The 24595-nt window shown below is 42.2% G+C and overlaps 1 protein-coding gene across 1 annotated transcript in view; it reads left to right on the top strand.

Moving 5' to 3' along the window:
- Nucleotides 1-24595, top strand: part of PKD1L2 (polycystin 1 like 2) — a 154643-nt gene that overhangs the window by 110801 nt on the left and 19247 nt on the right. Inside the window, exons 38-43 of the mRNA XM_036749929.1 lie at nucleotides 394-521; nucleotides 4818-4978; nucleotides 8883-9093; nucleotides 12155-12256; nucleotides 12999-13130; nucleotides 18915-19049. Coding sequence (XP_036605824.1) covers nucleotides 394-521; nucleotides 4818-4978; nucleotides 8883-9093; nucleotides 12155-12256; nucleotides 12999-13130; nucleotides 18915-19049 — 869 coding nt within the window. The remainder of the gene's footprint in view (nucleotides 1-393; nucleotides 522-4817; nucleotides 4979-8882; nucleotides 9094-12154; nucleotides 12257-12998; nucleotides 13131-18914; nucleotides 19050-24595) is intronic.

Raw genomic sequence — 24595 nt, 5'->3', positions numbered from 1 at the left:
CATCTTTCAATTGACCAGCTAATTCCCTACACTTTGTATCCATCCCAGCACCTATCATAGTATTCCAAACACAGGGCTTAGTAAGTGTTGAATTCAATTCAACAAGGATTAAATACACACTATTACAGGTTGCTAAGGACACACGACAAAAAAGAAACAGACCTTGCTCAGAAGAGCTTGTGTTTGGAAGGAAAGAGGAAAGGAAGGGAGGGAGGGAGGAAAGTAAGGAGGGATGAAGGAAGAAAGGAAAGATGTGGGAGGGGAGAAGAGAAGTGGGGAAGGCAGGTTGAATGAATACACTCTAGAGAACTGAGGCATTTTTAGTCAAAGGGAGAAGTAAAGTGGGGTTGCTGTGTGTTAATAGGATGTTCCCCCCCCATCTAATTTTTTCAGGGGCCTTCCTTCCACAAGCAGAACTACAAAGTATCCGACTTTATCCCCTCACCAATGGTTTACATGTCTTTGTTGTAGCAGCTGAAGCTATCTACTTCCTCTTCTTAGCCTACTATATGGGCATTCAGGTAAGATTGGGCACATTCTGAGCAAAGAGGCCTGAAGCTAAAACAGCCCGGAGTGAAGGGCTGGGTATCCAGTTTAAGCAAGTCTGACATCTCATTGTGGGTTTTTAGAAACACTACTCTACTGAGGCAAGGAAGGAAGGGGTCTCACGGTAAAAGGCCATCCATCACTTTCCTCTGGCATTGAGCATGTTGAGGACTCAGCCGGGTTGGCTCAAGGTAGATCTGGTGTCATCCTCTAACTCCCATCATAACCTGTCCCACTCTTTTTGATATCTCCCTACTCTGACTTCCAGTGTCCCTTGACTTTACTTATCCTCTGGGCTTCTCAGATCCTCCTATTGCTACCACCCTTTCTAAGTCTGCCTTCCTGGAGTAACTTATTGAGCTCCTGAACTTTCCTGGACTCCTCTTACCCATCCCAGGACTTCTTCATATATGACCATTAGTCTCTACCAATCTGGCAAACTGCTCCAGATCGTATCAATATGGTATCAGGGAAAGAATTCAGGACTTCAAATCAGAAAACCTGATTTTAAGACCTGGTTCTGAAGCTCTCTAGCTGAATGAACTCAGACAAGTCACAACCTCTCTGAGCCTCAGTTTCCACATATGTAAAATGGACCTGTAATGTCACTGGAATAGGGAACTTCCAGATGAGAAAACCCCTTCTACTCATTCCTTCTCTGGTACTTAAGTAGTCTTACAGAGTTACGGAGAGCATTGAGAGCTTAGATAACTTGCCCGTGATCACACGCACAGTATGTGTTAGAGATGAGGCTGTATGTGAGGTCTTCCTGACTTCAAGGAAAGCACTCCATCCACTTTACTAGTAAGACTAACACCTACCTCACAAAGTTGTCTTGCTTTGTAAGCCTTAGGGAGCTATGGAAATGGGGCTTATGTGGAATCATAGAATTGTAGAGTTGGAAAGGACCACAGAGGTCATCTGACGAAACCTATAACTGCAGCAGGAGTACTCTCTACAAGATGTCCAACAAAATATTCAATTGCTTAAGCACCTTTTATGAGGGTAAATTCAATGGCTATAGATAGGTAGATAGAGTAAACATTTATTAAGCGTTTATCATGCCTCAGGTCTTGTGCTGAGCATAGGGGATATAAATAGAAACAAATCAGACAGGCTCTGCTCTCAAGGATCTTACAGTCTAATAGAAGACAACACATAAAGGTGAGCTGGAAAGTGCAGAAGGGTAAACAGGGTAGGCCATGGTGGCGTGTCCCAGAGATGGATTGTAGAGTAAGGTGAAGACCTGGATCCAGACAGGATAAAGAGAAATTGAACCCATCAGAACCCAGGGTGGTTTCAGGGGAAGAGGCCATGATGAAGAGGTGTGGATGAAGGCTGGAGCAGAGGTGGCCTGACCTGCAAATGGCCAAGGAATAGCTCTTGAACAGCTCTGATGCTTAGAAAGTTTGTTCTTACAGCCTGCTAAAATTTGATACAAGCTATTCAAACAGTATTTTCAACAACGTAGGGACTCTACTTAGTTTGTAAATGTGTTTACTCTTCCAGGGAACATTGGATTGTATTATGGGAGCCTTCTGGAAATGATGCCTTCACCCAAAAGGAACAATCTAATCAGAACAAAGGGGCAAGAGAACCAAGATGTGATTTTTATTTATATGCCAATTTAACTTTATGTTTTTTTTAATCCAAAGATTAATATTTCCCCTAAGACTAAGCAAATAATACTTCTCAGATAGTAGGACGTGATCCAGAACAAATCTCAGCTTGATTGATAATCACATTTTATATAGTGAAGGGTAGCCCGTGGAAACACATACAGCTTCATATGTGAATCTCCCAACCATCGCAAGGAAATGGCAAACCACTTCCGTATCTTTGCCAAGAAAACCCCATGAATAGTACTGGTGTGCTGTGGTCCACAGGCTCTCAAAGAGTCAGACAGGACTGAATGATTGAACAATTAGTATGTAAACAGGGAGTATCTCACTTGCTTATATTTGAATCCCCAGTGCTTAAAAGCACAGTGCCTGGCACAAAGTAAGCATTTAACAAATGTTCATTCTGTCTGTATCTCTCTCTCTGTCCATCTTGCTTCCCATCCATTCATCCATCATCTATCTAGTTATCATAATTTGCCTTCTTTCAGACGTACACTATGATCTTGATCGATAGTCTTTGGAATGTTATTTGTGCTTTTCTTTTTGAAGCATGTTATATTTTTCCTTGTTGTCATGCTGAAATTTAACCGTGTCCAAGAGAGTTGAATATTCTTGGTTTTTTTTTCTCTTATTGTGGTCCTATAGATTCTATTGGTGTTTGTCACTTTTTAAAAAAATCTTGGAAATTTTCTTGAATGATTACTTGGAACATAATATTTGGGTTCTTTTATTTTTTCATTTACTTTTTTTAAAAAAAACTTAGTTATCAACAAATTCCAATATCTAAAACAGAACAAAAAAGAGATATGCATAGACAACCACAAGATTTTATGATGTACCATTTTTAAAAGTATATATCAAGGGACAGCTAGGTGGCACAGTGAGTAGAGCACCAGCCCTGAAGTCAGGAGGACCTGAGTTCAAATGTGGCCTCAGACCCTTGACATACTTCCTAGCTGTGTGACCTTGGGCAAGTCACTTAACCCCAATTGTCCTGCCTTCCCCCCTCCAAAAAAACCCCCACAAAAAAAGTATATATCAAATTTAAGTTTTTTTTCCTAAATTTTCTAGCATGTCAGTAATACTGAGGTTGCTATACCTCAGTTTATTCTCCTGGTCTATCACTTCAGTCTGAATATTTTCCAGTTCTTTCAAAATTGCAGTCATTCTCTGAGGGTGCTTTTCCAGTTGGTCTGCACTGTCTGCAATTTTGTTTTCTTCTGTAGTACATCTGGTATTGGTTGTTTCTATCGATTTTTTTCAAGTTTCCTATTACATGCTCTATTTTGTTCATTTTTCTTCATTAGTTCTTTCCATTTCTCCCATTTTCCCCTTTATCAATTTTTACATCAGTTAATTCTAGCTATCATGCTGAAAACACTTCAGAACCCTCCTCCTATCTTGGTACTTCTCTGTTGCTACGGCTTCCTCTGTCTGCTTATTAGTGGTATGGCTTTGGGCAGTTTATTTAATCTCTCTGAGACTCTCCTTCTACCCTCTGTAAATTGAGAGGACTGGCCTAGTTGGTCTCTGAGGTCCTTTCTGGCTCTATTCTAAGTTCCCTTTGGGGTCTGAAGTTCTATGATTCTGTAAAGTCCTCCTAGGTTTTAATATTCCTAAAGATTTAACTCAGTTGGAAGCCAGTTTCTTGGCTAGGAATGCTGGAAATTGGTTTCCCTCCAGCCTAATCTAGCTCATTGCTCATGCCAAATCACATTCTACTTTTTCATCCTATTCCTCAGTCCGTTTGGGAGGGTGAAGTTATGTTTCTTCAGGATGTAAAGATTATTGTTTTTTCCCTAGGAAAGTTGGTTTACTGGGCACAGCTCAGAGTTGCAAGAGTATCCATTCTGTTTCTGGGCCTTGCATACACAGGAAGAACCCAGATGCCCTTAAATATAATGTCCTAATTTCACAGCCCTGAGCCTAACTGATGTGGACAGTGGCATGGTATACCTGACTGCATTTTTAGTGAGGCACTAGCCTCATTAAACCCATAACTGGGTCTCAGTTTCATCTTGGAAATCTGGGGAATAACTTAGCCTTCTGATCCTACTCGTTAGCTTCCCATGGGCCACAAAATTTTCTCTTATAAGTAATGTCTGGAACAATATTCTGGAGTTGGGAAAAAATCCTACCCCACTCTTGTAGGCCTAAGAGGCATTAGGTTGGTCTGAATTACAGATTGCCAGAAATGTATGTATAATATTTAAAAGTACACCGGATCAGGTGGAAATCAGGAGCCTCACAGTCCATTCCTACTAGTCTTGAAAATGGCAGGCCATTCAGCACTGCTGGTCCTTAGTCTTAGCTTCCTGCACTCTCGAGCATGCCGTGGGCCCACATTGATAAAGTATATAACAACGCTGAAAACTGAAAGCTGAGCCAGCTTGCTCCCATTAGTTAGTTGTTCCCTCCTGTTATAGTCTCACTGGAGGAGAATTTATCCCTGAGGGTAGCATCATTTAGTCTAGGTTTTTTGTTGCAGTTGAGATTGTTCATTTTCCAAGAATCCCTTGTATTCCCCCAGGATTTCATGATTCCTAAGGAGCAGGAATGTATAGTCTTTTGGATTCCAGGGGAAGGCATCCTGAGCTTTTGGAGCTCAGGGCCCTGCTATACTTCAGGCACAAACTTCTTGTCTTGCAGGGTCAACTCATGAAGAGTCAGAAATGGAGCTATTTCCGAAGTAAATGGAACCTGCTAGAACTAGCCATCATCCTTATCAGCTGGAGTGCTTTGTCAGTGTTTGTGAAGAGGACTATCCTGGGGGCCCGAGATGTCAAATACTACTTGATCCACAAGGACAAGTATGATAGCTCTATCCCTTAGTAATCCCCTGTCTAAGGCTGCTTTCCTAAATCTTCATTGATGGGCCAGGTCCCCAGAAGCATCTGCTACTTCTCCTCTCAAAGTTTTAGGGGTAACTCTGAGGGGTTGAGGGTTTCTAGTTCTGTTGATTATAAGCTCCCAGTGAGTGCTCTCAATTGACTATTTCAGTTGAAATAATATTTATTAATGTGGTATTGTCAAAAAAAAAGTTGGTACAAAAACAAAAGTCTGGGGCATATTCTTCTGTACACAAGTGCTTGGGAGGAAAGAAGCTCAATTATGATGGACTTTCTGTGCTTGGATTAATTGGGGTAGGGATACAAAGTTCAAAAAGCTACATTTAGGCTAACTATCAGTAAAACTTCCTTAACAATTAGAATTTTGCAAAAGTGGAATGAGTTGCCTCAGGAGATCCATTTCAGTGGAGGTCTTCAAGCAGACATTAGAGGACCACCTGGCTGTGTCCTACTGAAGAATCTTTTAGGTGTGGATTGAATTAAGATGGCTTCTAAGATCCCTTCCAATTCTCAAAATCTGTTATTCTGGGATATGTTCTAAAATACCTTCCAACTTTGATATTCTCTAAGTCTGTGGTTCAAATGGGATATTCATGGTAATGTTACTCTTGATAATGGTTGATACAAAAATCTAAGGTACAGGATCATAGATTTAGAGCTGGAAGGGACCTCGGGAGTTCATTTTACAGATGAGGAAACTGAGGCCCAGTGAAATTAAATGACTTTTCCAAGGTCACAAAGGTAGTAAGTGACAGAGGTAGGATTTGAACCCAGGCCAGTATGTTTTCTATCGCATCGCACTACTGCTATAGTAGTTGACAGTAGTTTGATGTTTGTATCAACGTATTTGTGAATCGCGATCTTCCGCTCTCACAACCAAGAATTCTCTTCCTTCCATAATACTGAGAAAGCAGGCACTCAAATAGGAAGCAATTGATACTTGTTTGTTGACTGACTAGATACAAAGCTTTGTGACCAAAGGATGAAAACTAAGCCTTATCTCTGAAATGGCTCTCATTGATAGCTTTGCCATTTACAGGAAATAATATATCAGTAGAAAAGGCCTGAGAAGTTGGAGTCTGTTCCCAGCTTGGGTTTCCTTTTGTTTCTAGTTCAGTGAGTTAGGACTCCCAGGCTGACCAGAGACGGGAGATAAGGCCAATTCCACTGTGACAGAGAAACAATCAGGAAGACTAAAAGGATTATTGTACAGCCCTGAAGGCCCAGAGGAGATTAGAGAATATAAATGGGCAGTGAACTCAGTAGGACTTCCTCCAAAGGTATTCTTTAATTTGAGACGAGGAACAAAGGAAGCAGATGGTGGGGGTGACCCAGGCCTGAGGACTGGCCAGACGTGAACAGAAGGACAAGGGAACAATGGATTCAAGCACAGAGTTGAAAATGCTCAACTCTATGGTCAAGACTAAAGGCCAGGAGAGGAGTGATGGATTTAGAGAATAGAGACAAAGGGGCTGGAGGCTGGTAAGATGAAGAGTATAGTTAGGAGTAAGGCCGAGAGAAGAGAGGTGTGGAAAGGTGGGAAGATGGTCAGAGAGGGGAGCTGAATGGTTCACAGTCTGGGAGGTTGCCCAGTAGCTATGATGCCAATTATAATGAAAGCTCCTTGAAGGCTGGTTCTATCTTCCTTTTGTATTTGCATACCCAGCACCTAGTTGTGTCTAGCACCTAGCGGGTTCTCAATAAATGTTTGGCAGTTGACTGTATTAACAAGTATAAATGGGGGATTTGGTTCTCCTCTCCCCCCATAGTTGATGAAGTCACGGAAAGCAAAGAGTAGAACAAGGAGGTATGAGAGTATTCATGAGTTTAGCAGCAGTTAATGTGTGGTGATCCCTTTACAAAGAGTGAAAACCTTTTTCTGAGTGAATCAGGAGTAAAATGATTGGCTGGAGCTGAAAGTGGGTCATGTCCCGGGGGCCTTTAAATAGCTAATCCCTGGAAAGGGTCTGCCAGATTGAGTGACTATTACTAATTGTCGCCCTCGGGAGAATTTACTGCATGGGTAGGGGAAGGTGATTTTTCTCTTTTAGCCTTCATCAGCCATGGCGTCTGGCTTGTACAGGAAATACCCCATCTTGCAGTGAGAATGTCAGTTCTGGAGAGTTTGAGTCCTAGTTGAGGCAGCAGAGACACACTGACAGACTCAGATACAAAGAAGCAGTCACTGGAGGGAGGGGAAGTAGCTTTGAGGAATGGCACTTCTGACAGGAAAAAAAAATGGTTATGACCTCAAAAGAAGGTATCTCTAGCAATAAAGAATCAAGCCAAGAAGAGCCTAGCCCAGCAACTCAGCCAGCAGAGATGCTGTGCCCAGGGGAGAGCTTTGGGAGGACACCACTAGAAGAGAAAGGATTCCTAGGCCCTGAAAGACAAGCATAGTGAAGAGCCTTGGTGCCCTACCTAAAGGAGCGCCTCACTACCACGGTACTCTTAGGTGTGTACACATTCTTCTTGTGGATGCCACATGTATTAGTGAGAAAGCTTGCCCCAGGTGTATGGGAGAAATGCTTTGTGGTTACTGTTCTTACTATGCTATCTTAGAAAGTCCTTTTGCTAAGAGCAAACTGTTTCTGCTGGCTGATTATTAGCACACAAGTAGAGACTTGGGGCAGGTAGGTGTCACAGTGGATAGAGCACCCAACCTGGAGTCAAAAGGACCTGAGTTCAAATTCAGCCTCAGACACTTAACTGTGTGGCCCTGGGCAAGTCACTTAAACCTGTTTGCCTCAGTTCATCATCTGCAAAAGGAGCTGGAGAAGGAAATGGTAAACTGCTTCAGTGTCTGCCAAGAAAATCCCCAGTGGGGTCATGGAGAGTCAGCCACAACTGAACAAGTCATTGTGTACCTTCTTTTGGTTTTACCTATTCTACCCTGCATTAGCTCATATACATCTTCCCATGTTTCTCTAAATGTCTCATAGCCAGCATTTCTTACTATACCAGAAAATTCTATTAATTTCATATACAACAGCATTTTCTGGCCGTTTCTAAATCATCAAGTGGGTACCCACTTACTTTCCAGTTGTTTGTTCTGGCTTTGGCATCCAGAGACTCTATGACCAATAGTGAAATGGCTGAGTCAAAGGGTATGTCCATACAGCTTAGTCACTTTTCTTTATAATTCCAAATTAGAATCTGGGATACTTGTTTACAACTTCATCAGTAATATTATTCAAATTTTTAAATACCCTCATCCATATCTAGAATTTTTACAAAACAGATAATTCTAGTTCCATTTGCCTTCAGGATGGACCCTCTCTACCTGACATCATGCTGAGGAGTGTCATTTGCAAAGCTATATTAAAGAACCTATAATCTCAGAGTTAGAGGGGCCCTTGGAGGCCAGCCAGTTCAATATGCACCTTTCCAGGAATCCTCTCCACAATTTTTCTAGCATTAAGCATAAAGGTTAATTAAGTTCAGTCTTCCAAACAATTGTCATAGTCTGGTGGCTCAGGTATCTACTCAGAGTCATGCCCTCTGACCATAGTAAGGAAGGAAGGAAACAAGCATTTATTAAGCACCCACTGTGTATGAGGCCTGGTGTTAAACTCTTTACAAACATCTCATTTGAACCCTGGGAGGTAGGTGCTACTATTAGCCTCATTTTATAGTTGAGGAAACTGACACAGAGGTTAAGTGACTTGCCCAAGGTCACACAGCTTAAGTGTCTTAAGGCCTGATTTGAACTCAGGACTTCCTGATTCCAGGCCCAGTGCTCTATTCATTGTGTCACCTACCTGCCCCCTCACATCAGCCACATGGGATGGGGATAGAAGGGCCTGAGCCTCTGAGCCCCTTTGCTCTTGGCCTTCTAACCAGGGCTCACCCTTTGTTCCTCTAGAGCTGTCAGCTTTGGAGAAACAGCCAGTGCGGATGCAGCTCTGGGTTACCTGATTGCAGTCCTGGTGCTCCTATCCACTGTGAAATTGTGGCATCTGCTCAGGCTGAACCCCAAGCTCAATGTGCTCACCTCTACCCTGCGCAGAGCCTGGGGAGACATCTCTGGATTCATCATCGTGATGGCTATCATGTTCCTAGCCTACTCAATAGCCGTGAGTATTGCCCTCCTGAAAAGTCCAGTGTCCCCAAGGAACCTGGGAATCCTATGAATGTTCTCTGTCAGGGTTTGTTTCTAGGGCCCAGAGGAGCTAGTCAATGGTGTAAGCAACGAGCTCTTTGATTCAGTGTAATTAAGGACCAAAAGGGAGGGCTGCGTGACCAGATTGGAGACTTGAGGGAGCAGGAAGCAGAGACCAAGGAAAGGTATGAGGGCAGCTCACTGACCCCCGCACACTGGGACTGGGACCAACACCTCCAAGTGCAAAGACTCGGCAGGGATACAGCCAACGATATCACTAGGAAGCCTCAGACATGGTAGTCTTGAGGCCATGGCAGGAAGCAGGAGCCCACAATGGTCTTGGACTCCCAAAACTTTGCTTAAAGGCAGTTCACTTGGATCAAGAGTGATGGCAGCTCCTCGAGAACCCAGGTGTTTTAGTGTGAGGGAAGGGGTCCTGCTCAGGTGAGTCTGATTGGTTTACCTCCCCTTGGGTAACAAGCAAAGAGACGTGATTATCTAGGAAACTGGAAGTTTCTAACCTACAATTGGGGCAGCTAGGTGGTATAGTAGATAGAGCACAGGGCCTGGAGTCAGGAAGACCTGAGTTCGAATTCAACCTCAGATACTTACTAGCTGTGTGATCCTGGGCAAGTCACTTAATTCTGGCTCCCTCATCTGTAAAATGAGCTGGAGAAGGAAATGGCAAACCACTCCAGTATCTTTGCCAAGGAAAACCCCAAATTGGGTCACAAAGAGTTGGACAAGACTCAAACAACTAAACAGCAACAAAAAGCCTAGAATAGAAGGTTTCAGATATGTAAGGTTCAAGAGATGGATGAGGGCAGAGGGGACTGGCTGCTGAGGGGTGGCTAGGACATAAAGAAAGGGGCTTGTTGGAAAGGAGAGACGAACAAAAATCAGAGGTTTTTTCTAACTATTGTGCTCTGTCTATACAGGGTCTTAGTGTCACCTTCTTCACAGAGGCTCGGAAATCTATGAAATCTTTACAGACCTAAGAAACCCAAGAATAAAGATACTTCTCTTAGTGTTAATATTAATGACTCCTAATTTTATATGCAATTAAAGGTGTTTAAAGGGTCATCCTCACAGCAGACCTGTGAGGGAGAGAATGGAAGAGATGATGAGCCCAGGATGAGTGGAAGCTATTATTTTCTAACTAGGCTGTAAGATTTATTCAATATAACTCCAATGGCATCCTTTAAGAGAGACAACCTATTAAATGTTCCAAGGTCTAAGAGCAAAGCAAAGGGGAAAAGGTGTTAGCTCATGGAACAAGTCCATGAGGTTTTATTTCACCTGCCTGATTTAATTCATTTAATATTTATTAAGCCCCTACTATGTGCAAGGAACTATTCCAAGTGGACTGACCACATCCTGAGATATAACAGTGACTCCCTTGAAAGTTGGTATCTAAATATGCTTCCTACTCTCCAGGAAACTTTCTTTTTAAAATTTAATTTAAAAAAAATTATTCTCAATTACATGTAAAAACAATAAACATTCACCTTTTTTTGTGAGGCAGTTGGGGTTAAGTGACTTGCCCAGGGTCACATAGCCAGTAAATGTCAAGTGTCTGAGCCTGGATTTGAACTCAGGTCCTTCCGACTCTAGGGTTCCTTGCTCTATCCACTGTACCACCTAGCTGTCCCAACATTCATTTTTTAACATTTTGAATTCCAGAGCAGCTAGGTGGCATAGTAGATAGAGCAAAGGACTCTAGAATCAGAAGGAACTGAGTTCAAATCTGACCTCAGACACTTACTAGCTGTGTGACTGTGGGCAAGTCACCTAACCCCAGTTGCCTCAAAAAAAAAAAAAGGGAAAAAGAAAGGAAAAAAAATTTGAGTTCTAAATTCTCTCCCTCACTCTCTTCTCTTCCTCTTCCTCAAGAAAGCAAGTAATTTACTTTAGATTATACATGTGCAGTCATGCAAAACATATTCAGGAAACTTTCAGTTCAGCAGACTGTGAATGTCATCAGAAACTCTGGTTCAAATCCAGCCTCAGACACATATTAGCTATGTGACCCTGAACAAGTCACTTTACCTCTGCCTCAGTTTCCTGAACCAGTTTATTGTCTGGATAAAATGAGATTATATTTGTAAATCAATTAGCATAGCACCTTGCACATAATAAATGTTTATTTCCTTACTTCCATTGAGGAACTTCTGAAATGTGTGTTCACCCCAGCCCATTCCACCTACCCTAATATGAAAGGTTGTAGACCATTTTTTTGCAGCATTGGCAAAGCACTCTGGTTGCTTTGCAAAGCAGTTGCATTGGTTGGGCTGTGTAAAGGAGGTAGCAAATACAATAAACATAGGAGCCACTCAATTAGTGTTTATTGAATGACTCAATCAACTGAATAATGCCTTGGATTCAGATCCTACCTCAGCTGCTTCCTACCTATATTACCCTTGGCAAGCCACTTAGCTCTCAGGGCCACAGTTCCTCATTTGTAAAATGGGAGAAAGGCATGCTCTAGATCTAATAATGATCATAGGATTTAGAGTTGGCAAAGACTTTAAATGTTATCTAGTCTTACTCCCCAACTTCACCAGGGAGAAAAATGAGGCCCAGTGAGTTGTCCAAGATCACATAGCATTTAAGTGGCTGAGGCAGGATTTAAATCCAGATCTTAGTCAGTGATTCATTCATTCAGTAAACGTTGATTGAGTGCTTGTAGTGACCTCGTTGTGGACTAGGACCTTGTTTTTGCCTTCCTTTATATCCCCAGCCTTTTGCATAGTGCCTACCACATAGTATGCACTTAATAAATACTTGACTGATTTACTGCTTTGTTTATTACTCATAGCAAGTCTGGATTTGAGCTCACGTTGTCTGTGTCAAGCCCCACTATTCCTTCTACTCCATCACAGCTAGCTTCCTCTCCACCGTGGCTAGATGAATGTAGATGTCTAACTTGAATGACAGACAGTGACCTTGCACACTGTGGGGAACAGAATCCCTCTTGGTTTGTACCACTGAGCTTTTTGTCCGATAGTAATACTTAAGCTCCCTTTCTTTGGCAGACAAACTTGATATTTGGCTGGAATCTTCATTCCTACAAAACCCTTTTTGATGCAGCAGAGACAATGGTCAGCCTTCAACTGGGGATCTTCAACTATGAAGAGGTAACTGTAGCTTCTGTCCCCTGGGTTTCTTTCCCAGAGGATGACAGAGAGGAGTGATGGCCGTGGTACGATAGGAAGCACATGCTACTCAAGGGTGTTTCATCATCTCTGTTTCCCAGAAAGCTGCTGGGTCATTGTGCAGAGGCCATGACATGCTTGGCAAAAATGGCGGAGCAAGCCCAGCTAGACTGAGAAACTTGTATATTGATTGTCATAGAGTATCTCAGTGACAGGCTGGGCAGAGAAGTCAGAGGTCAGATGTTCAGGTGTCCCTGTCTTTATCCACCAGAAAACACATCATTTTTGTCTGGTCCTGAAAACAGCCAGACTGAGCCTCCCTCTTTAGGGAACATTACCCTCCCACACCTCCCTACCCCAACCTTCACTCCCTCTTGCCTTCCTCATTTTGTTCATTCCCAGAGAGGAGAATAGGTGGGCCTCCTCCCAGGGATTGTTCTCAGACCTGGGCAAGAAGAGGGCTATCTAACCCCCTCATGTCATGAGCAAACTAAGGCACAGAGGAGAAGACTTGCTTAAAGTCGTAAGGAAGGCACTGTGACAATATTTTCCCTTTCCTTTCCCCCAGGTAGCAGCTGTATAGATCATCCTGAGTGAGCAGTAGCCTGCTTCCCTAAAGTTGGAGCTAGATACAGTCCTATGGACTGCTGGGCCAGCTTTCTATTTGGGGGGAACCTCTTACAGATAGAGCCAATAGCATTCATTTGGCTTCCGTTTGTTTTAGGTCTTGGATTCTAACCCTGTGTTGGGCTCTTTCTTGATTGGTTCCTGTATCATCTTTATGACGTTTGTGGTGCTGAATCTGTTTGTTTCTGTCATCCTTGTTGCCTTTAGTGAGGAACAAAAATATCATCAGGTAAACTAATCCATTAGATTGTAATCCATTGAATTGTAAGCTTCTTGAGGGCAGGGACTGTCTTTTGCTTCTTTTTGTAACCCTAATGCTTAGCACAGTGCCTGGTGCAAAGTAGGTGCCTAATAAATGTTTATTGATTGATTGATTAAGCTTGTTGAAGTCAATATGCAGACAAATGAGGCCCAGCCTAGAGTGGTGGACAGCGTGTTATTGGGAGGGTGGGTCAGTTCACTCTTGGTCTTGTCTGACTGCCTCTCCTAGCAGTGGTACCAACCCCCTCGAGGGAAGCAGGGAACAGCCTGTTGAGGTCCATCATTTATCCTCTCCTTAAGATAAATTCAGGCTAAGAAGAGAATCAAGCTCTCCATATTTTTCCCCAATATATGTTTAGAATGACTCTTTGAGGAGAGGGAGCCTTTCGCTCTTGCATAAACCTACACAGAGCTTCAAGAGACAGCTAAGTAGGACAACCAAAGGAAGAGTGCTAGATTTGGAGTCAGTACAGACCTAAGTTCAAATTCCATCTTAGATATTTACTGGGTGTGTGGCTCTGTGTAAGTCACTTACCTTCTCTTGTCCTCCTTTTCTTCGTTTGGAAAATTGGGATAATAATAGCACCTACCTCAAAAGGTTGTGGTGAGGGTCAGATGAGATTCCACAGTGCCATCTGGATGCTATCTATCTTCATTATTATTCTGTCGGTTTGGGGATCCTGTAGAGTTCATCTTTGGAATGTTAGAGAGGAAACGGAATCATAACAAGAGCAGAGCCACTGGGCCAGCCCAGGGTGACAACATTTAGAGGGATGCTGATGGCACTTTCGGGCTTTGGGCAGCATAGAACAACTGAGCTCTGTACCTAATATGAAAGAATAATTCGGTGTCCTCTTTGTCCTGATGGCCATTCCCCAGGTGAACTCCCAGCAATTTCCTGAGGTCACCACCTCCCCCTCCCCCAGCTTGATTGAGAAAGCATTTCATGCCATTTCAGCAGGGCACGTTTTGTACTGCTAACCCAGGTACAAAAACTACTAGTTCCAGTTTTGAGAGGAAACCTTCCTCATGGCCTGTACTCATCCTTCTTTTTAAGGAGGCAGGTTTTTAAAGCTTAGTAGCTGGCAAAGATATTCATGAGAATTGGATTCTGGTTTTTTACAAATCTGTATCTAGCTTTATCTCGGTATCATTGGTTGACATAGAGGTAACCTACTCCATGCTTCTCCTATTATGACTTAAAGGTATTTTTTAAGACAAAATAATATTCCTAGAAGGAGGAAAGTTACTCTGGAAAGAGATGGGATAATAATAATCTCAGGCCCAAGCTAAGGAGACTTTTGCCAGCTATTGTCATTTGTGCAATTATTAACCTCTTAAGGCTATATTGTCAAGCTGATCTTGCTGGAAAAATATTTACTAAAGTGAAACTTTTGACAAGTGTCCAGGCCTTCCTCTTCAAGTCCATGGGAAAGCAGGCCTCACTATGAAGACAAATGCAGTACAATACAAAGGGCATTTATTTAGTCTTTACTGTGCAGAGAGCCCAGTGTAGGGAATTAAAGTTTACTTAAAACATGGTCTCTCCTGTCAAGCAGGATACCATTTAGTAAGAGGGCTAAGACACAAAAGACAACCATCTATCATAAACAATATTATACATGAGTCCATTAGAGAAGTGTAAGAACAATACTGTGTGAGGCCTAAGAGGAAAGGTTGTTGTCACTGACCAGGGAGATCAAGGACAGCTTTGTGGGAGAGGAGGCATTGGAGTTAGAAGGCCATCAAGACCAACTCATAACCAAAAAGGCCTCCCTATTATAACCTACCTACCCTCTGCTTAAAACCTTAAAGACTCAACTCCTCAAGCAGGTTGTTTCTGTAGCAGTATGGTCACCAAAGGCCAGGGTTCAGACTGCAGTTCTGAACAAGTTAGAAACTCAAGCCTACTTGTTTACCTAGGAATGAACAGGCCCTGAGAGAGTGAGTCACACTTACCCAACTCAAAGGGGGCTTCCTGACAAAATAGAAACCACCTCCCTATTTTTATTGGAGGGCATATCACAGGAGAACCTGATTCTGACAATGTCTTCCCCCTGCTGACAAAGCTTCAGTTATCTCCCTACTATTTCTAGGGGAAGAAAAGATAACTTTATCAGCTTGGCATTTTTTAAAGCAAGCCCTTCACAGTATGACTCCAGCCTACCTTGCAGTCTTGCTGTGCATTATTCCCCTTTCTGTGCTGTATATACCACTGATCAACCTTTCAATAAGCATTTATTAAGTAATTACCATGTGTCAGGCTAGTTGCTGGGAATACAGTTTTTTTTTTAAAAGGAGAAAGACAAACTCCTCTATTTGCAGTTCTTAGAACTGATGGCTCCATCTCTCATCTCTCTATCTTTACCCAGGCTGTCCCTCTGCCTGTTAGAATCTCTCTTGTACTTCAAGGCTCAGATTACGTACCATCTCCAAGGGGAAACGTTTCCAGATCTTGCTAATTGTTAGTGCCTTCTCACTGTTCCCCGAATCATCCTGTGTATACTTATCTAGATATATCATCAAATAAAACTTAAGCTCCTTGAGGATAGGGACTGACTGGTAGTCTTTGTCTTTGTATTCCCAGTGCCCAACACAGTGCCTCCAGTCAGTCAATCAATCAGCATTTATTAAGAGCCAGGCACTGTGCTAAGTGCTAGGGATACAAAAAGAAGCAAAAGACAGTCCCTGTCCTCAAGGAGCCTACATTCTAATGGGGATATAACAGGCAAATAAATATGTACAAACAAGTTATGTACAGGATAAAGAAAGAATTCATTTAAAGAGTGAAGGCAACTAGAATGAAGAGGGGTTGAAAAGGCTTCCTGCAGAAGGTGGAATTTTAGTTGAGCTTTAGGGAAGCCAGAAGGCATTAATGAGGAGGGAGAGCATTTCAGGCACTGGGGAAATCCAGAGAAAAGGTCTGCAGCTGAGGGACGAAGCATCTTGTTCCAAGAGAAGGAATGTCATATCAAGGAATAAACAGGAGGCCAGTGTTAATAAACTTGTATGTGTCAGGGAATAAGGTGTAAGAAGATAGAAAAGGTAGGAAGGGGCTCGGTTATGAAGGGCTTTGAGCAAATCCTTCAAATAGAGGATTTTGTATTTGATCCTAGAGAGATCTTGGTGGATAGAGGATAGATTACACAAGGGAGTATATTAGAAAAATGTTGCAAAACTGACATCAACAGGCCTTGGCAACAGATTGGATGTGGGGAGTAAGAGATAATGATGAGTTGAGGATGACTTTTAGGTTGGGAGTCTGAAGGATTGGGAGGATGTTATTGCCCTTAATAGTAATAAGGAAGTTAGAAGGTGGGGAGGGTTTAGGCAGGGGTGGGTGCCTTTTGACTGAGTCCAAGTTTTACAGAATAAATCCTTTTATTGATGGGATTTGTTCTGTGAAGTTTATATTCAGTGAGAGGGCTGCACTTGAGGACCTAGAGGGCCACATGTGGCCTTGAGGCTGAAGGTTTCCCCATCTGTGGTTTGGGGGAAAGATAATGAGTTCTGGACATGTTGAATTTAAGATATCTATTGGACATCCAGTTCAAGATGTCTGAAAAGTCATTGGAGATGAAAGATTGGAAGTCAGCAGAGAAGTTAGGATAGGATAGGTAGATTTGAGAAACATCAGCATAGATAGTTAATCAAATCAATGGAAGCTGATGAGATCACCAAGTGAAGTATTAAATAGAGGGAGAAGAGAAAAGGGCCCAGAACAGAACCCTGAGGGACATCTACAGTTAGAAGGTTACGATCTGAATGAAGATCTAGCAAAGGAGATTGAGAAAGGAGCAGTGTGGTAAGTAGGAGGAGAACCAGGAGAGAGAGGTGTTCTGAAAACCTAGGAAGAGAAGAGTATCAGGAAGAGAGGGAGATCGGTGTCAAAGGCTGCTGAGAGGTCAAGAATAAGGATTGAGCAAGTCATTGGAGGTGTGCCTTGCACATAATGGACACTTAATACAGCTAAGTTCCAATTAATGCTAACAATGAATTCCGTAGAGTATAATCAAATTCACAAAATTTGAAGGTACATATAATTATGTAAAAATGGTCATTGGTTCTGATGGGGGTACAGTCTCTGGGAACCCCCTTGAACCTGATGGGGTACAGTCTCTGGGGACCCCCTTGAACTCTCCTTGAATCTTCCCACTAGTTCCTTTCATTATCTAGGCCCAAATCTCTACCTAGTCAGGCCTTCTATTGTCCGGATGCTTCCCGCCCTCGATCCCATCAAAATCCTATTCTCTTGTTTCCTGGAGTCTGACCTCTAGTCAAGACCCTCCCTAAACCCCTCCTCACACTACTTGACCACCCCTCAATTCCTCACACAGTCTTTCTGTATATAAGCTCCATCTTGTCTCCACGAAGGCACTCAGATTCAATCTAGCTCAGTAGATTGAGTCTGGCCCACTTGTGAAAACAAGCATCACAAATGGTAAGATTTCTTAAGACTACCCATTATGGCAAATCTTTAATAAACTTTGTTTTCCTTGGCTGAGAAGACTTCAGTCGAATTCATTTGGCAGGACCCGGCATGTTGATATTTGGGGGTCTCAAGTACCACCAAAAACATATGGTTCCTTTACCTTCATCATTTTTCTTTAACCTCATCAGTTGCAGCCCAATGGAAGTATACAGTGTGTGTGGGATGAAAGACTCTCACCAATTGAAAGTTAATTTATAATAAGGAGCCATCTCAGAGTGGGTACAGAAATAAATTTTTATTCAATTCTTGAGAATAGGGCATCCTCTGCTAGAACAGATCTAGCAAGGGAGATGCTTTACAAGGAGCAAAGCACCAATAATTATACCTAACACAAGAGAATTCCGGCCTACCTGTGACCCTTCTCACCATTGGCTGGGAGGTGGGCTTACAATCTGAGCACGAAAGCTAGACAAAGAACCGGGAAATTGAAGCACAGAAACTCCAATTCTCATTCCCTTAGTTGATGATTACAACTGAGGTGACATCTATAAACCTAAAGAAGGAGAATAGGATAAGGGGAGGGGGAGACCCTCTCCATTCTTTCACAGTACTTTTACAGTAAAGGAAAGCAGGTCACAGTGGCCCTGTTCTTACTGAGCAAATCTTTAAACCAGAACCATAAGTAAGAACAAAAAGTTTCAGGATAAACTTTCCCAGAGGCTGAGCCATCAGACTCTTATGGCCTCAGAATTTTTCCACTTCCTTATTTCTCTATTTCTTGATTTTTAAACATTTCTTAGTGTATATATATATATTTTTATACATATCTTCCCTGTGAAGTCTTCACATTCTATTTACCTCACAAACAGTGCTAATGTGAATAATGTGACCACTTCATGGCGATTTATTATTTGCACTCATTGGAGCCTGGCTATTACATGTTTGTGGAATTGAATTGCATTTCACCTTTCGGGGCCTCAGTCTCTCCATCTACAAGATGAAGCAGTTCGACGAGATAATCTCTAAGGTCTCTTCCAGCTCTAAATCCTATGATTTCGTTCCTCTCGCCTCTCACCTCTCACCTCTGAAGTGCTGAAGGGGAGAGGTGAGCAGTGGGAGTAAGTGGTGTGGGTATGGGACCTCGAGGTGAGGGAGCCACCATAGGCTAACAAGGCAGACCAGAAACTATGCAGATGACTGTGTTCCGAATAGTTCAGTTCATTAATAAGTGACTGTTTCTAGGCCTCTACGTATTCACAATTTTAGACTTTGCTAACTGGGGCTGTTTGACAAGTCTGTTTTCCTTTTTTCTCCCTGTAGCCTTCTGAGGAGGAAGAGATTGTTGATTTGCTCTTGATGAAAATCTTCAGTTTCCTTGGCATTAAATGCAAAAAGAATGAGACTGTCATGACTTCTGATACCAGCCAGCCTTGGACTGCCCAGGCAGATGACAGGGTTTAAACTCCCTGCTCACCTCATGGTGACGTAGGCAGTGTCCAGGCACCACAGGACAAAGATGCAGGCCTGTGCAGGAAATGATGAATTCTTACTGTTCATTACATAGCATAGTGGAAATAGCAGACCTGCTTAGATTGTGAACTTCTTGAGAGCAGAAATGTCTTTGTAGCCTCAGAACGGCAGCCTCACACATAGTAGATGCCCAATGCATGTTGACTGACTGAATACTGCCTCAGGCATTTCCTAGCTGTGTGACCCTGGGCAGATCATTTAACCTTTCTGAGCCTCAGTTTCCTCATCTGGAAAATGGAGATGATAACATCCATAAGCACTCATCTTACAGGGTGATTGTGAGAGTCAGATGAGATAATATATATGAAGTGTTTTGCGAACCTTAAAACATATTGTCACTTGTTATTTCCTATTTTCTACCAGTGACATTGAAAAGTTCTGTTTCTCTGTTATTTTTTCCTATTTTTTCCTGTACTGGTTGTATTTTTTCCATTTTCTGTAACTTTATAGTAAAGTATTTAATAAAAAAATGTCTACAGTCAGCAACATCTCCCTACAAAGCAATTGTTTATCTGGTTGGTCATCTTTTAAACCTTTCTGGTCATTGTCATTTAAACATCAAGCTTCCTACAAAGCACAGGCTCAACCTCGCCTAGGTTTTCCCTGAAATCCCTAGTTGTTAGCACTTATTAATCTTTTGTATTACTTAATAAATACTTGTATTTACATGTTGTATCTTACCTGTTGAATATAGTCTCTTTGAGGACAGAAGCTATTAATTTAGGAGGGTGGCGGGGAGAGTTATCTCCAGCATCTAGCACAGAGCTTTGTATACAGGCAGCATATAATAAATACATATTTTTAAATGAACTTAATCTTTCTATGTAGTAAATTGCTTATTCTCGGTAAGACCATATTCACTAACCACTAGGCACAAATAGGCACAGGCAAACAATGATACCCTCAGATGCTGACTCTATTCTTGACCCTATTGGGGAGGTAGCTTGGTCTAGCCTTAAAGTACCAGCCCTGACACTTATTAGCTGGGTAACTTTAGGTAAATCACTGTATCCTACTGAGCTTCAGTTTCCTGATGTCTATGTTTTTTTCATATTGGCCAATTCCTAATACACTCTCCCCACCCCCACCCCCCCATAAAAACCTCTCCTTGTAACAAAAAGCTACAATAAAGCAAAATGAACTCACACATCAGCTATGTCCAGAGGGTATATAATTTTCTGGGTCTATAGCATATTGCCTAGAGAGAAGAGGGAAATATATTTTATCATGAATTCTCTGGAATCAAGATTGGTTATTACATTCATCAAAATGTCTTTTAGTATTTTCCTTTACATTATTGTGGTCATTATGGATATTGTTCTCTTGGTTTCACTTTCTTTACTCTCTACCAGGTATAAAGTCTTCCCAGGTTATTTTGAATTCCTCATATTTGTCATTTCTTAAAGCACAGACATAATCTGTTAAATTTTCTTTACTAAAATTTGTTCAGTTATTTCCCCAATCAGGTATTTACTCCCCCCACCCATTTTTTTGCTATCACAAAAACTGCATCCAGGAAAATATGTATATATGTATGTATGTATGTATGTATGACCTTTCCATCTGCCTTTGACCTCCTTGGGTTGTATGCAATTAGAGATAATTCACTGTCAAAAGATATGACCATTTTCATCACTTTTCTCGTTGGATCAATTCATAGCTACACTAATTGTGTATTATTAGTGTGGGTATCTTCTCAAAAGCAGATAACAATACTTCACCTACAGTCTTCACAGATTATGGTGAAAGAATCGCTGTGTAGATCTGAAAGCCAAAGGGCTATAAAAATGTGCATATCCTTTGTCCCAGCAATACCACTTCTAGGGCTGTGTCCCAAAATATCACACACCTGGGAAAAGGACTCATATGTACAAAAATATTTGTAGCAGCTCCTTTTGTGGTGGTAAAGAACTGGAAATGAAGGGGATGCCCATCAATTGGGGAATGGTTAAACAAATTGTGGTACATGAATGTAATGGAATACTATTGTGCTATGGGAAATGAGCAGACGGATCTCATTATAACCTGGAAAGATTTATATGATCTTGTGCTGAGTGAAGGGAGCAGAACCAGGAGATCATTATACACGATTACAGACACACAGTATCTGTGATGACTAACTTTGATAGACTTGGCTCTTCTCAGCAATCCAAGGTTCAAAGACAGCTCCAAAAGACTCATGATGGACAGAGCTATCCACATCCAGAGAAAGAATTATGGAGTCTGAATGCAGATTGAAGCAAACTATTTGCTCTCTCTTTTTTGTTTTGTTTCTTCTTTCTCATGGTTCATTCCATTGGTTATAATTCTTCTTTACAACTTGACTATTGTGAAAATAAGTTTAATGTGCAGGTATATGTAGAACCTGTATCAGATTACATGCCGTCTTGGGGGCGGGGGGGGGGGGGCAGGAGAGGGAGGGGGAGAAAATTTGGAACTTAAAACTTGTGGAACTGGGTGTTGTAAACTAAAAATAAAAAATACATTTAAAAAATCTGAAAGAGCTGTGGAAATGTATCAGTAAGGTGAATTTTAGTGTAAGTCAGGTAGATTTTGGTGTTATTCTAAGAGTTCAGTTTCCCAAGATCCATGGCCATAACAATCTCAGTTTCCCAGGCTCATGGTTCAAAAATATCTCCACACATTTGCACAGCATTATATAATGATAAATAATATAAACATGTGTGCTTAAGGGATGAGGTGATGTAAACTTGTGAGGCTATTGCTGGCAACGCGCCTTCTTTGTCTGCTACCCTATAAAACAGGTGGGCATTGGTCAGTGAGCTGGGGAACACTTTAGGGTTGAATGCACAAACTGGAAGCCTGTGTGCCTTGACTGGCACCCATCAAGGCTTGTGAGGGCGGAGTCTGTGTTTGCCTCAACCAGCCCCCATTGAGGCTTGAGGGGATTTAGGGGAGCCCTCTAGGGTTGAATGCAAAAGTTGTGCCTGTGTTGATCGACCCCATCAAGTAGGGATAGTAGCTCCCCCTTTGAGAAGTGATTAGGGAATCCTGTAGGAGTTTGTGGAATAAAGCTTATTATTAACCCTTCTGAAGCTGTCTTTCCTGTCTGACCAGATCAAGAGTGAACCTATTAGAGGCTAGAGTCCAGAAACTGCAGTGCCTCCTGTGTGTTATCTGTATAACAGTGACCTGTATAACAGTTATAATTTCTACACAACCCAATCTTCCACAGTTACACAGACACACACACACACACACACCGGGGTGCACAGGGTTGGGGGTGGAGTAGGTGGCTATTTCATTTGCATGTGAGAGCCTAGTAACAGACAATGAGAAGGAGTTTCTCACTTTCAGTCTTTGAGTAATCCATTTGTATAAGAAGGGGCCAGGAAACAGTTAAAGAAGAACAAAATCCTTTGGCCTTTTCTCTATCCGCTCTTGGAGTGAATGAAGGGACTGGAATGAAAAGCCAATTGGGAGGGATAGGGAATTAAGGAGTGGAGGTCTAGGGTGGGGTCAGGTACAGATAAAGAAAGGGCAGTTAATTAACTGGGAAGGGCTGATTGCCCTAGGCAAAAGCCGGGGATCTGGGCCTCATGGGAAAGCCCAGGGGCTTTTTCCTTTTCAGGGTCCAGATCCCAAAGACATGGTCTTTTCTTTCAGGGGTTTCAGATCCCATCCTCATCAGAGATGCTCCAGCTGCTGAAGATGCATGAAATGGTTCAACATTTTTGTGCATTTGTTTCAACAATCTGGCTAGCAGCTTCTGTGGGGGTATAAGATTCACCCACAGCCAGTACCCAGAAAGCCGCCAACTGCACAGGTTCTTCTGATCTGCTTCATTAAGGAAAGCAAGGTGAAGGGGTTGACAAGCTTACTTTTAATTCAGCATTCAAATATCATTCAGTTAGTTCAGGGGAAAAAACCAGCACCCTCAACTTCAAAACAAAATGCAAACAAATTACAAACATCAACAGACTTTGACTGATTCAATCCCAACACATAGTTACCAGAGTTCAACAAAGTTTCAACATCCGGGTTTACAAGCTGGAGGGCTCCTTAGCTACAGCTGCCCAGAGTCTCCTCATCAACCCCATCTCCAGAGCCCCACACAAATGGCTCTGTCCTCCCTTCTTATAGGGCTTCAGACATCAAACATCATCTGAATCACCAGAGCTCAGGCTCTGGTGATTGGTTCTTGAGTTGGCCTCTCCCCTTAGGACCCTGGGAGGTTCACATCCACATGGATTACTTAACACCTAATGGGGTTTGGGCCTGGGGCTTAGCACCTAGTAAAGCTCACTGAGATAAATTGAGTCACTCAAAGAAAACAAAGGCCATTTTGGTTACAACATTTTCAAAAATAAACTTATGGTACTAAGAAAATAAAAAGAACCAAAGTGATTAGTGATCAAGAATTCCAATGAGAATCTACAGCAAATGATTTTTTTTTAACCTCAGAACTGCACAAGAGGTCAACCAGAAGCCTGAAGGCACTAGGGAAAAAAAATAGCCAGTACCAGCTCAGGTTGCCTCTGTATTCTGAGGCTGCAAGAGCACCTTATTTCAGCTCCTTTATCACCTGGACTATCACAAGTGCCATCTAATAATACACAGGTGGGGCTGGGGTGGGGCTTGATTAGAGGTCTACCCCAATGGCATTCCCTCAATCTAGATGAAATTATAAGATGTGAAAGGCTTTGCTGCCTCATGGCTAAATCACTCCCTCCTCACCCCAATTTATTCTCCACTCAGCTGCTAATTTTCCTAAAGTACACGTCCAAACATGTCATTCCCCCCAATTCGATGAACTCCAGTTGTCCCCTGGTACCTCCAGATTAAGATATAAACTCTTTGACATATGAAGCTCTTTATAAATTTTTCCTTTTCTGCTTCCAGTCTTCTTACACTTTAGTCCCCTTCACACCTTCTAAGATCTAGTCACACTGGCCTACTTCTTGAAGGGACCCTATTAATATCTTGAGTCATACCTAAGCTTTGTTTTCCAGATTTTCCCTAGAGTTCTACTCAGAAGTTTTGATGAGAGAATCATGACTTACTGTTCAGGATCAGGCCACCCAAGATATCAGTTGAAATATGAGTTCCTCTAGACAGTGATGTTTCCCATTTTTGTTTCTGTATCCCCAGGGCCTTGCACATAGTAGGCACCTAATAAATGCTTTTTGAGTTGTTGCAACGTCAGTGTCTGTGGGCTTAGAAATTCAATTCACCAGTTCTTTCAGTACTCTGAGATATACTTCAAGTAGGACTGCAAATTTAAATATCAAGGAGTCAGGAAAACCTGAGTTCAAATCTAGTCTCAGATACTGTGTGACCCTGGCAAGTCACTTAACCTCTGTCTGCCTTAGTTTCTTCATCTGTAAAATGAGGATAATAATACCTACCTCCCAGGGTCCTTGTGAGGAGAAAATGAGGTAATATCTATAAAACGCTTTCCAACCTGAAAGCACTATAGAAACGCTCACTCTCTCTTCCCCTCTCCCCTC

This window comes from Trichosurus vulpecula, chromosome 3 (assembly GCF_011100635.1).
Source record: "Trichosurus vulpecula isolate mTriVul1 chromosome 3, mTriVul1.pri, whole genome shotgun sequence".
Lineage (NCBI taxonomy): Eukaryota > Metazoa > Chordata > Mammalia > Diprotodontia > Phalangeridae > Trichosurus > Trichosurus vulpecula.
This window is presented reverse-complemented; position numbering and strand designations above follow the sequence as displayed.